At 35.3% G+C, this 15,000-nt stretch overlaps 2 protein-coding genes and 1 long non-coding RNA gene across 4 annotated transcripts in view; 2 read left to right on the top strand and 1 right to left on the bottom strand.

The window, feature by feature from the left end:
- LOC106867479 (uncharacterized) overlaps positions 1-5,736 on the bottom strand; it is a 25,264-nt gene extending 19,528 nt beyond the window's left edge. Inside the window, exons 1-2 of one of the 2 annotated variants that reach the window (XM_014912363.3) lie at positions 5,567-5,736; positions 3,976-4,095 (exon numbers count right to left, since the gene is read on the bottom strand). In XM_014912363.3, the coding sequence (XP_014767849.2) occupies positions 3,976-4,075 (100 nt within the window). In that variant the 5' untranslated portion in view covers positions 4,076-4,095; positions 5,567-5,736. Of the gene's footprint in view, positions 1-2,711; positions 2,790-3,975; positions 4,096-5,566 lie in introns of those variants that run through there. The other variant, XM_089345631.1, reaches the window with a different exon arrangement.
- Positions 1-15,000, top strand: part of LOC149130362 (uncharacterized) — a 253,238-nt gene that overhangs the window by 201,412 nt on the left and 36,826 nt on the right. The gene's annotated exons all lie outside the window — the stretch shown is intronic.
- Positions 1-15,000, top strand: part of LOC106867483 (opioid growth factor receptor-like protein 1) — a 95,634-nt gene that overhangs the window by 65,470 nt on the left and 15,164 nt on the right. The window lies entirely within an intron of this gene.

The following is a 15,000-nucleotide window of genomic DNA, read 5'->3' as shown; positions in this document are numbered from 1 at the left end:
TACATACACACACACACACACACACACACACACACACACACATACATATATATATATATATATATATATATATATATATATATATATATATATATATATATGCAGTTACCTATCTATCTATCTATCTATCTATCTATCTATCTATCTATCTATCTATCTATCTATCTAAGAAAATAAGAAAATAGAGGTAATTAAATTAATAATTATTTATTAATTACAAAAATAGACAACATCACTGACAGCTGTTTCGATTTAAAACTTTAGAAATTAATTAGTATAATTAAAAAAACATTATAAAGTTGAATCTCATCGGAGGTAGAAAAAGACATACCATTACATTTTCATATTTTTGTGCGTTGAGTGTAAGAAGCATATCCGCTAACTGATTAATGTTTTATAGAATGAATATGGTATAAACCTTACAAGGATGGTTTGCTGGCAATTTGATTGGGAAATCCCATAAGGAATCAGTTTATTGGTTATTTTCACTTATTGACTCTTTTTTGAAATGTTGCATTAGAGATCTGCATAGGAGAAGGTTGATCTGAAGGTTTGCATTGGGGATCTGGATTGGAGTAACTTAGGAAAGCTTACCAACAACCTTAACCAAAAAATAAGGAGCCTGTCCCTTCTATGTTAACTGTAACCCTAACCCTAAACCCTAACCCTAACTCTGACCCTAAAACCGTAACCGTAACCCTAATCCTAATCCTAACCGTAACACCCTAGTGGAAATCGTGCGGGTGTTAATCTGAAAAATTACCAAACCCTTTTTGTGGTCCGAAAAACGGGTTGGGTGGTGACTGACAAAGTAGTATATGTGCGTATGTGTGAGAGTGAGAGGGGGGAGAAAGATGAACGATTTAAAATAAATATATTTGAATTGTTGTGTGAGAAAGTATATATAATCTTATTATAGAATATAGTGTCTTTCAAAAACATCTTCTATTTGAAACTATATCTCATGTTTAAGAAAACAAATGCATTTTACTCTGTCTTCCTCAGCTACATTTTCTTTCCTAATACGCTTTGACTCCCTCTTCCACTGTTTCATTATTTTTTTTAGTCGCTTGGCAAACACTCTGTTTCTCCCCTTGTCACAAACACACTATTTCTCTCTTTCTTTCTTTCTCCCTCTCTTTCTTTCTTTCTCTCTCTTGCTCTCTCTCTCTCTCCTTCACGCGCGTACGCACAGATTTGACTTCGCCATGTCAACAAACTTCAAAATTGGTAAAAGTTTATCGATTTTTACAGCTATACGCGGGTGCCTCTGTGAGAAAAAGTTGACAAAAACACAGATAGAGTCATGAACAATGTCCTAACATTGGAGCGACATGCGTGCTAATTTGTGGACGTGCATAACCCACATCACGTACACACACACACACACACACACAAAATTCTTGTGTTTTATAGATATTGATTATCTCACGCTTAATTTCAAATAGGATTCAATGAAGATAGAAAAGACTACTAAATTAATACGGTAATGAATGAATAAATAAATAAATGAAAATATATTTAATATACATACATGACTATAATAGAGGAGAGACTAACACCCCTAAAATTAATATTGTGTTGATCAATTAAATAAAGGCATAAACAAGAGTCCATTGGTCAAATTTTCAAATAAAGAGCGTTCTATCAAACTGGCTTCATTAGCGAAAATATAAATTTTATGTGGAGAGAAATATATATATATATATATATATATATATACATATGTGTGTATTTATATATATATATATATATATATATATATATATATATATATATATATATATATATATATATATATATATATATATATATATATATATATAACAAAATAGAATGAAAAAACTACAGAAGACTTGTATTACATGGTTAAAGAATATATTTAAGTCGTCATCTTACGAAAATGTTATAAATAAAATTTTGTGTGCAGTGACATTGTTTTTGGAGAAATAACCAGTTTTGTATTTTCTTTTCAAATTTTTCAAACCTCTTTACCGACATTGTGTCAGTAAAGATATTAATTTACCGATAATGTATCAGTAAAGAAATTAATTTGAAAAGAAAATACAAAACCGGTTATTAATCGAAAAACAATGTCACTACACACAAAAGTTTATAAAATTTTCGTAAGATGACGATTTAAATATATTCTTTAACCATGTAATACAAGTCTTCTGTAGTTTTTTTCATTCTATTTTGTTTTTTTATACATCCAGCCACGTACTTTCACATACCAACTCTCTCACCCATATATATATATATATATATATATATATATATATATATATATATATATATATACCCAAAATTTCAAGGACTTCCTGCCTTAAAAACAGGAACAACACCAAAGTTATTTTGTGTTCTTTGCTACATTGGTTTCTATTAACCCATTTATTCTATCCGAAGAATTATTATTCATTAAGATAGAATACATATAATTAAATAAATATATATATATATATATATATATATATATATATATATATATATATATATATATATATATATATATATATATATATATATATATATGTATGTGTGTGTGTGTGTGTGTGTGTGCGTGTGTGTGTGTGTGTGTGTGTGTGTGTGTGTGTGTGTGTAGTCTTTTGGACTTTCCTATGTCTCCTGTTCCCGAAGAAGAGCTTAGCACGAAACGTAAAACAACCACTCTTTCTTTCTTTCCTTCTCTGAGCGAATCATTAATACTTTACCTGTCCTACGTGCTCGCGTTGTTGTTTTTTCTTGTAGTCTTTTATACTCCATTTTCTTTTTAATTAATTAATCACACACACACACACACACACAAATGTGCCACGTGCTTATGGTACTGTCTCCAGTTCTGACTCGTTAGCTTCGGCTATTTTTAGCTTTTATTTGAAATGGCTTTATGGTCGAATACATTTTTTGCTTTCCTCGTGCCAGTGAGTGGGGAGAATATAATATCTCAGTCTGAATATAATGTATCAGTCACGCTTTAGGGTCTATTACATCTATTCTGTACATTAGACAATGTAGTCCTAGATATACTATGTTGGAATACAAGATGGGATGGTCACACGGAGAACAAATTTGATCATACATCTACCTGGATCAGGACTTGGCGCTAAATAACAGCACCGATAACTATAATCTCTGATATTGGTTTTAAATTTTTTGTGCAATAATTTCGGAGGAGGGGGTTAGTTGATTATATCGACCCCCGGTAGTTGAACTGTATTTATTTTATCAACCCAGGAAGGATGAAAGGTAAAGTCGACCTCGGTGGTATTTGATCTCAGAACGTAAAGACGGACGAAACGTTTTATATCCGGGTTCGCCTTATGTAAAGAATGAGATCGAAGACGGAAAAATGGGTAATAGGGGCATTCTTTTATTCTTTTACTCTTTTACTTGTTTCAGTCATTTGACTGCGGTTATGCTGGAGCACCGCCTTTAGTCGAACAAATCGACCCCAGAGCTTATTCTTTGTAAGCCTAGTACTTATTCTATGGGTCTCTTTTTGCCGAACCGTTAAGTGACGGGGACGTAAACACACCAACATCAGTTGTCAAGCGATGGTGAGGCAAGCACAAATACACACACACACACACACACACACACACACACACACACACACACACACACACACACACACATATATATATATAATAAAATTTCGAAGGTAATACATTCATGAACCGATCGTAAGATATTTTAAACTTTTTAAACTTTTTAAATTATCATACTTTATATATTTATACATTTACATGCTGGACCAGGACTGACCTGGGGCTAAACAGCATTACTAGCACAGTCAGATACACACTTTCACACAATGACACACACACACACACACACACACACACACACACACACACACACACACACACACACACACACACACACACAAAGACGCACAGGTACACATACAGACGCGCTCGCTCGCAAAGCGAAACACTGTCACACAAAAGTCCACTGAACCGACTGATCACTTACCGATACACTGGGTGTTGTTTTGTAGACTGTAACCATGGTAACAGTAACACATATGTCCACCAATTGTGTTGTTACAGCGATGGTTGCATTCTCCGTTCATGTGGTCGCATTCATTGACGTCTGTGAAAAATAAAATAAGAACAAGACAAAGACTAAAAAAAAAAACAGAGTAAATGTGTGTGTGTGTATGTATGTATATGTGCAGATTTGTACGTTTTGCTTTATGTATATATTCTCATGCATATAGTTACATATCTAGACATGTTTATATATACTTAAGTGATAAACTTCTGGAAAGTTTTACAGATTTTTACAGTTCCAATGATGGCTTGGATCTGTAGTCATCGAATTAGCGTGGAAATCAGTTTGCATTCCAAACATATGTTTCCAGGATCTGTAGTCCTCGAATAACTTTCTTCTTTCTGGTTTTGAGAAGCCTAATTTCTCAAGATTGGTATTTAGGCAGTGTGTTACATATCCCAGGGCCCCAATGATTACAGTTATAAACCTGAAGTTGTAATCCGGATAGAGTACCTGCAGATTTCTCAATAGTTCAGCAGAGGTATGATCTTTTTCACTGATCTTCAGTTTTATGGAAACATCCACTGGGCAACTGATTTCCACAACTGTACACAGTTTCACTTCTCTATAATAAAATCATTATACTAGGTTTATTGTATGTTATTGTTCAGTTTTATTTCAAGATTTCTTACCAATAGAGAAAGAGCCGGTTTCTGGCCGACCAATGAAATTTACTGGCTACACCGCGGTTGGCCGATACATAATCACTTTCTTTACGTGTTTCGTTCTCCGATACCAACCCGTAGTTAATACCTAACGCAACGTCAAATGAATGGCTATAAGTGGTTCATCATTGAGCGGCAAGCTATATACGTAAATAAATGTGGGCACACACACACACACACACACACACACACACACACACACACACACACACACACACACAGACACACACACACAGACACACATACATACATATATGTATATGCATGAATGCACGTGTAGGTGTGTACATAAGTGTATATTGTTTCTATCTATATTCTTGTGTGTATATATATATATATATATATATATATATATATATATATATATATATATATATATATATATATATATATATATATATATATATATATAAATATATTATATAAATATATAGTATTAGGGAAAAGAACCAAGGTTTATGAACTCATCGATGAAAATCCACTGTCACATATAGAAAAAATTTATAATTAAAAGTACAATAATTAAGTATAATATAATAGAAAGTAAATATCATAAGATCAAGACATATATATATATATATATATATATATATATATATATATATATATATATATATATATATATATATATATATATATATATATATATATATATAAATTTATATATATAAAGTATATATATGCATGTGTGTATGTATGTAGATATGTATATGCCTGCATATATATATGTGAACATGTGTGCATGTGCATATATATATATAAAAAACTATATATACACACAAAAGCATACATTATATGCTTGAATTTTAAAAAGAAATCAAACAAGAACTGCTCCATGTCCTCACCGGTGCATGATGTCTTCTCGGTGAGCTTGAACCCCTTATGGCAGGCACAGTAGAAGCTCCCCGGGGTGTTTAAACAAATCTCTTCACAGCCCCCATTCTTTAGATCGCATTCGTTGACATCTGAAAGATAGAAAGAAAAATAAACATTTTTTCATTGGAAACTACTACTACTACTACTACTACTACTGCAGAACCTCTACATGGTTACTCGACCCGAAACAAACAGCAGTCAAAACTCTCTGTGTATGTATCAATTACACATGTATGTAGATATGTATATATTTGTGTGTATATGTGCATATGTTTGCATGTATCCGTGTAATTATTTTGTGTGGTGTGTGTATGTGAAAGCACATGGCCAAGTGGTTAGCGTGTTGCAGTCACGATCAAAAGATCTTCGTTTCTATTCCGGGACTGGGCGGTTCATTGTATTCTTGAGCAAAATATTCCACTTCACGTTGAAATGGTTTCTAAGAAGGAAACAAAGCTACATCTTTCGAAAGTAGATAGCGAAAGCAGCTTCACATTTTAAATTTAAAACTTTTACACCAAAGCCTTGTGAGTGGATTTATTAGACGGAAACTGAAAGAAGCCCGTCGTATATATATATATATATATATATATATTAATAGTTATCGCCAAGCCAACATGGCAGTCCCAAAATTAGGACGAAAGCTGCCGTGAATTAGCTCCAAGAAGCCATCGCCTCTAGCTAGCTATGTGACACACGAAACCTGTGTCCTTTATAACCTTCGAACTATTAATTATTAACTATTAATTTCCAGTACCGCTGTCGTAGTCTCCTTTAGAGAGACTTAGAAATATTAATAACTCTCTCTCTCTCTCTCTCTCTCTCTCTCTCTCTCTCTATATATATATATATATATATATATATATATATATATATATATATATATATATATATATATATAAATTTAAGGAATGGAGTAAACGCATGTTATAACTGCATACTTTATTCCGGTGTCTGGGGAGAGTCATTCTCTTTTGGTGCCTTATAATTTAACACACTCACCGGTAAAATTTCCACTTCTCATTTATTATTTTTTTTATTGGTTAAAATTACCCAAATACGACAACCTGTCAGTAACAGTAACAACAATAAGCTTTACATGTTGACCTTGAAAAATGTGCTCGTTCCACTTGAGGGAGGTAAAGGAAAAGAAGGAAGGGGTGATAAAGAAAAGGATGGGCGTGTGAGGAAGAGGTAAGAGGAGAGGGAAGGAGGAGAGTGGGAAGGAAAAGGAAGTAGGAGAAAGGGGTGGGTGGGCGTGGGAGAAAAAGAACGGGTTGGGTGATGGGGGGTGTAGAAGAGGAGAGGAGAGGAAGAGATAAGGGGAGAGGGAAAGAGGAGAGTGGGAGGGGAATTGAAGGAGAGGAAGGATGGTGCAGGGAGGGATAGAAAGGGGCGGGGCAGATAGGGAAAGAGGAGAGTGGAAGAGGGAAGAAGGACCTTGGGAATGGACAGGGCGAGTGGGGAAGGGGTGGGAGTATGGAAAGAAACGAAACTCATGGGTAGGAGAGGGGAGGAAGCGATAAGGGGAGGAGGAAGGAGGCGAGTAGGTGGGGAGAGAGGAGGGGAAGGAAGGTGCAGGGGGAATGGAAGGGAAGGGGTTGATAGGGAATGGGTTGATAGGGAAGGAGGGGAGGGCGGGGATGGGAAGAGGACAGGGTAGGTTGAAAATAGAGGGAGACGGGGAGGAGTTAAGACACGGAGGATAAAGAGTGCGGGGAGCGGAGGAGAAGAGCAAAGAGGGTGTCGAGAAGGGAGAGAGAGGGATAGAGAGAGAGAAGGTGAGAGAGAGAGGAGGAGGAGGAGAGAGAGGAGGAGGAGAGAGAGGAGGAGGAGAGAGGGAGGGGGATGCTAATTGCACAGTGTTAATATCTTACCGACGCATTCTGTTTCGTTCTGCAGTGTGTATCCGCTGATGCAACTGCAGGAGAAGGTCCCAAGTTCATTGTTACAGTAGTGACTGCAGCCGCCGTTATCGTCCAAGCACTCGTTCACGTCTGGAAATAATAATAATAATAATAATAATAATAATAATAATAATAATAATAATAATAATAATGATAATAATAAAAGGGATGTCAGAAATATCCAGATAATATCCCAGGAGAACCATGTCTCAGAGAAATCCAATTCTTAGAAAAACCCTATGAATTTAAATGTCTGTGTTGTATTACATGAAGATGCTCTAACCACTGAGCCATGCACCTTCACTTCAAGATGAAATACCTGCTAATTAAATTAACAGGTAATAGCCTCCCCTCTCCACGCTACCCGTGTTATCCAAGGGAAAGGCAAAGCTTGGTACCTGTGACGTCGCAACTCATTTCTACAGCTGAGTGAACTGGAGAAACGTGAAATAAAGTGTCTTGCTCAAGGACACAACATGCAGCCCGGTCTCCGGGATTCGAGCTCACAACCTCGCGACCGTAAGCTCGATGCTCTAACCACTGAGCCATGCGCCTTCACAGGTAATAGCTTTGGAATAATGACAGAAACAACAACAGTAATAGCAATAACAACAACAACAACAACAAAACAACTTTGTACGCCTTACCGTCGCAGTAGGTTTCGTTTATCAATTGGTAACCATGGTTACAGTAACAGTTGTAACCGCCCATGCTGTTGTTACATTTCTGGTTACAGTTTCCATTCTCGTAGTAGCATTCATCCGTATCTACAAGAGGAATAATAATAATAATAATAATAATAAAAATAATAATAATAATAATAATAATAATAATGATAACAACAACAATAACAACAACAACAACAACAACAATAATAATAATAATAATAATAATAATAATAATAATAATAATAATAACAATAATAATAACAATAATAATAATAATAGACCACACCCACAAAAGCCGTCGCTCTCCTTTGCTGCTCTATTAGAATCCTTGCTACCGTATTATTTAAAAATAATTATCACGCAAGATAGTGAAGGAATTTATGTTTAGGTCTGAAAATCTCAAACATAAAAATTTAGGAGGTCTGTAAACAGCCCCTGTGTGTAGAAATATAAGACTTACCTCGGCAGTGTGTCTTGTTTCGTAGTTCGTAACCTTCTTGACAGTAACAGAAGTATCCTCCTGCAGTATTGTTGCATAGCGATCCGCACCCGCCGTTGTTTTCTGCGCATTCATCGATGTCTGAAATAGTGCAATGATGCAACAATGTGAAAGAGTGGAGATGAAAACCAGATGCACCAGCAACAACATTAACAGCATCAACAAAAGCAGTTATGGCGATAACAACATCAACAATAACAGTTACAGGAAAAATAAGGCAACCATTTAACATATACATTTGTTGTTGTTGGCACTCCGTCGCTTGCGACGACGAGGGTTCCAGTTGATCCGATCAACGGAACAGCCTACTCGTGAAATTAACGTGCAAGTGGCTGAGCACTCCACAGACACGTGTACACTTAACGTAGTTCTCGGGGATATTCAGCGTGACACAGAGTGTGACAAGGCTGGTCCCTTTGAATTACAGGCACAACAGAAACAGGAAGTAAGAGTGAGAGAAAGTTGTGGTGAAAGAGTACAGCAGGGTTCGCCACCATCCCCTGCCGGAGCCTCGTGGAGCTTTAGGCGTTTTCGCTCAATAAACACTCACAACGCCCGGTCTGGGAATCGAAACCGCGATCCTATGACCGCGAGTCCGCTGCCCTAACCACTGGGCCATTGCGCCTCCACAACATATACATACGAACGCAGTATATATACAACACATTAATACGTCACACAAGGTAAAACTCGCATGCAACGCTTCATTGCAATAAAGGCCAAATACAAGAACATCAACAACAGTAAACATAACTTACACAGATAACTTATACACACAGAAATTACACACACACACAAACGCACACACACACACACACACACACACACACACACACACACACACAGAGCATAACACTCGCGCACTTGCACAAAAGACACACACACATATTACCTGCATACACAAACACACATAACTCAGAGACATACATTCAATAAGGCGCAGGTTGCGTGGTAAGAAGCTTGCTTCCCAACCAAATGGTACGGGTTCAGTCTCAAAGCATTGGTCGGCCCGAAGCTATAGTAGAAGACATTTACCCAAGGTGCCATGCAGTGGGACTGAACTCGGAACCCTGTGGTCGGGAAACAAACTTCCTACCATACAACTTTGGTATGGTTGTAAGACCAAAAATATTAACACTCAGATTCGTGCTTTTAGAGAGAAGTCTTATCGCTAAAGGCACGAAACCGAGAATTAGTACTTTTGGTCGATAACTGATGAAGAATGATGATCCTTCTGTGTTTGTCCTACGTGTACATTTTGTATTTAATGCATTTTTCATACACACATACATATATATATATATATGTATATTTATTTATATATACATTCATATATAAGTATGTATGTATGTATGTATGTATGTGTATATGTTTGTATGTATACTTAATATGTACTGCAACTCACCTCTACAGCCCTCAGGGGTTCTCACAAATCCAGCACAGCAAGTATTTTTGGTACTGAACCCTCTAGAAAAAAAGAAAAAACTGTGAGAGGTAAAATGACATATACTACATAGTATAGTACTCGGTACATCAATATATATATATATATATATATATATATATATATATATATATATATATATATTATATGTATTTATTTTCGATTAAATATGCAGTTCTCATATTCGGTTAAAATGTCTTACGTTTAAGCTGGTTCCCATGCATTTCCCTGAAGAGAAGATTACATTTTTATCAACATCACCTATTCCTATGGAAGGAACCATTTGTAATCTTCGAAACATATGTTGGAAATAAAAGTATGCAGTTAACATATGCATTTTACTCCATTTACTAAATATATATATATATATATATATATATATATATATATATATATATATATATATATATATATATATAATATATATATATATATATATATATATATATATATATATATATATATATATATATATATATATATATATATATATATATATATATATATATAAAGTGTGTGCACTGCATATATGGGTACAGGACGTCACCAGCGGTACGAATAACATGAAATACGTAAACAAACGAGTTAAATACGTAAACAGGACGTGAGAGCAATTGTCTTTGAAGACTCATATTGTCGTTGAATGCTCAAAACGAGTAGATAGCCGACAATTAATGAAGGGTCCTTTCTCTGTGTTTACACACACACACACACACACACACACACACACACATATATATATATATATATATATATATATATATATATATATATATATATATATATATATATATATATATATGATGACCTGATGTATACCCCCATATATATATATGTGGGACTGAACCCAGAACCATGTAGTTGGGAAGCAAACTTCTTACCATACAGCCATGCTTACGCCTATGTATGTATAATATGTATGTATGCCTCGAAGTATTTCATATTTTCATGTTTCAATTTTTTTGCCGATGGTGACAATAAACAAAACACGTATTAAATATTTTCCCCATTTTTCTGTCTCTGAGTCAAGGTTAATGAAACAAAAATCACGGAAGTGGGAGTAGGAGGGATGCCTGGAGTAACGGTGAGAGGTGATTGTTTAATAAACAATGGAGGATTGTAAACTTAACCGTGTGGCAATAAAATACTTTGTTTGAGGGTGATTAAACTGAAATGTTCCCTCATATCTTGCATTTTCAGCTCATTTTCTTACAATAGCCTGAGAAGATTTTGAAAACGTATCTTTTCTTTCATTTCTAACTTGTTTTAGTCATTGGACTCCAGTACTTTTCTATTTTTGATATATTCCTTTTCTACTCTAGGTACAAGGCCCCTCATCTTGTTTGTTGTTAACGTTTCGACTGATATACCTTTCAGCCTTCTTCTGGTGTCTTGGGGAAATTTCGAACCTGGGTTCTCATTCCTAAAGTATAAAAAAAAAAAACCTTTAGGGTATATCAGCCGAAACGTTGTGTTAACAACAAGCAAGATGAGGACAAATATCCGTCAAATGTACATAATGTAAATAATGTAAATTATGCTCATAATTCCTCATCTCTTAAATATAGAACTGTATAAAAGTACTTGAGTTGATTTATACGACAAAAACCCATCACGTTCATGCCCCAGCATGGTCGCTGTCTAATGACTAAAACAAGTTAGAGATGAAAGAAAAGATACGTTTTCAAAATCTTCTCAGGCTATTGTAAGAAAATGAGCTGAAAATGCAAGATATGAGGGAACATTTCAGTTTAATCACCTTCAAACAAAGTATTTTATTGCCACACGGTTAAGTTTACAATTCTCCATTGTTTATCAAACAATCACCTCTCACCGTTACTCTAGGCATTACTTTTATTCCCACTTCCGTGATTTTTGTTTCATTAACCTTGATTCAAGGGCAAAAAAGACAAAACAAACAAACAAGAAACAAGAAAATATCTAACACGTGGTTCGTTTATTGTGTCGGAAGAAAAAAATTGAAATATATGAAAATGCGAATTACACCCAGGTATACAAACATATACATGGGATCTTTTTTAAAACGGGGGCCACATTTTTCATTAACGAAACACTTTGAAACTTGGAACACTGGTAGAATGTGTCATATAAAACATCTTTTTCTCTTAGTCTTCTTAAAAAAAAAAGAAATCCATAAGTTATTCCATGTTCAAGTTGTCGTATTTCTGTAATTTCAACCAATCACTGACGTCCATTCAGCCGATATACATTAAGTGCCGACTACATAAACAAACGATTCTGAAACAATTAACCCTGGGTTAGGGTTAGGGTTAAAGCAAATTTAAAATGAAAAAAGCAAATAAAACGAAGGTATGGAGATTAAATACGTTTTACATCGCTTAATCAGCCAAAGGAGTAAATGTAAACAACTGAATACTTGTCAGTGATTGGTTGAAATTATCGAAATAAGACAATTTTTTACATGAAATAAATTCGAATACAAAAATATTTTTCTGTTCTATAACACAAAATAGATAAGTATACGAAGTTTGAAAGTCTTTCGGTACCAAAAACACTACGTAAAACATTAATGAAAAATGTGGCCCCCGTTTTAAAATAGATCCTATACATGCATAAGCGTAGGCATAGTTGTGTGGTAAGAAGTTTTCTTCCTAACTATATGGTTCCGGGTTCAGTCCCACAGCGTGGCACATTGAATGAGTGTCTTCTACTATATTCTCGGATTGACCAAAGCCATGTGAGTTTATTAGTAGACAGAAACTGAAAGAAGCCCGTCTCTCTCTGTTTATTTTCTCTTATTCCTGTCTGTTGAAGAGCATAAGCTCGAAACGTGAAAGTCTTGCTCACTTTCCCGAGCGCCAAACTGTTACACCTGCTTGTTTATACACCTGTCTTCGTCTTTTCTTTCTCAATAAATTTCAACTATACACACCTGCGCGCGTGCACACACACATATATAGTGTATGTTTTGTAATATTACGATCGTGAAATTAGCGTTAGCTTACCTCACTCTTTCTCGCGGGACCCCTAGGAACCTTTTGCGGAAACCCTAGGGTTCCGGTGAGCCTCGGTTGAAAAACGCTGCTCTAACCACTAGGCCATGCGTCCGCATAGACACACACACACACACACACACACATGCATACCCTCAAATACACATATACATACATAACTACATTTTACTTGTTTCAGTTATCAGAGTGCGGGCATGATGGGATACCACCTTGAAGAGTTTTGCCTCCCAACCAACTGGTTCCGGGATCAGTCTTGCTGTGCGACTCTTTGAGCAAGTGCCTACTACTATTGTTACGAGTCGACTAGATTTTGTAGAGGGAAACTGAAATAAATCCGTCATATATTGTTATATCCTTAGGCCTCCAATATCGTAGTACGATATTGTCGATGATTAATGAACAATAAACTATAACAGTGTTATAACACTCAAAATTAGAAACAGCGGCTGCAACAAACACGTGACGAACCAACAGTCAATATCGCCAACACATAAACTCGAACTGTAAACTGTACCTGGACTTCGAAGGCCAGACTATGAACTGCCGACTACGTCTGACCTCTACTATTTATATACAGTAGTCCTGTCTATTCTCGTCAGAGGGTGTCGTAATCTCGGCACAACATATATATATATATATATATATATATATATATATATATATATATATATATATATATATGTAAACAAACCTTCTAACGGTCACTGACCATGTAACATCTCTGCTCGTAAGTTACCCCATCATTTCGTTTTTGTCTTGCTATTACATGTTTTATTATGAACTCCCTGAAGAGAAATAAATGAGGAACCCCAACAGCTCTTTCTTCTTTGCGAAAGAACTATCATTTATTTCGAAACATGTGTAGGAGTTAAAGGAACTTTTATTAACATGCGTTTTGCTCCATTTATTATTATCCATATCTTCTCAAAATGTATCACTTTAACTTGGTATATCTACCTGTAAAACGGCTGTGATATCTTGTTTTTAGTGTAATTTTGCTGCCTCTGGTAACTATTAACGTATTTAAATTATCGAAAGTTTTAATAACTGAGATAATATTAATATATACATAAACTAATATATATATATATATATATATATATATATATATATATATATATATATATATATATATATGTAATTATAAACTACGGTTTAAGCAGTAAATTACCTGCCTCTGGATGCCCTCTTCCCAAGACGGTACCCGTACAGGTTATCCCCAGGAGTGCCTCCGGATTTAAACATCCCCTGGTTGCTTGGATGCTTCAGACTACCCCTGAAGGATCGAGGCAAGCCTATCACTTACCTATATATATATATATATATATATATATATTTTATTCGTTTATATTTATATAAAGGGCATTATTACAGAAAAATGATAACGCCACACACATATATATATATATATATATATATATATACATACACACACGCGCGCACGCACACACACAAGCATGTATACGTGGCACTCCGTCGGTTATGACGACGAGGGTTCCAGTTGATCCGATCAATGGAACAGCCTGCTTGTGAAATTAACGTGCAAGTGGCTGAGCACTCCACAGACATGTGTACCCTTAACGTAGTTCTCGAGGAGACACACTCGCGCACACACATAGACATACATACACACAAATGAAAGGCAATGAATGTGTGTGTGTTTGCTGTTCACTGACAAAACTTTGTGCTGCGTTAGTTTTGCGCTGTTTTGTCAGTGAACAGGTCACGGTTTCAAAACGAAGAAAATATTTTGACACAAATGAAATTTTAATGTTGAAATGAAACTGGTACTACTTAAATACAGAAGTCCCTTAACGGCACAACTTAAATACAGAAGTACTACTTAAATACAGGATACGTACAAAACATTTTTCACATAAAGATGCACC

The sequence above is a fragment of the Octopus bimaculoides genome, chromosome 29 (genome assembly GCF_046866305.1).
Source record: "Octopus bimaculoides isolate indiv1 chromosome 29, ASM4686630v1, whole genome shotgun sequence".
NCBI lineage: Eukaryota > Metazoa > Mollusca > Cephalopoda > Octopoda > Octopodidae > Octopus > Octopus bimaculoides.
Note: the sequence above shows the minus strand (reverse complement) of the source record. Positions and strands in the feature narration are given on the sequence as shown.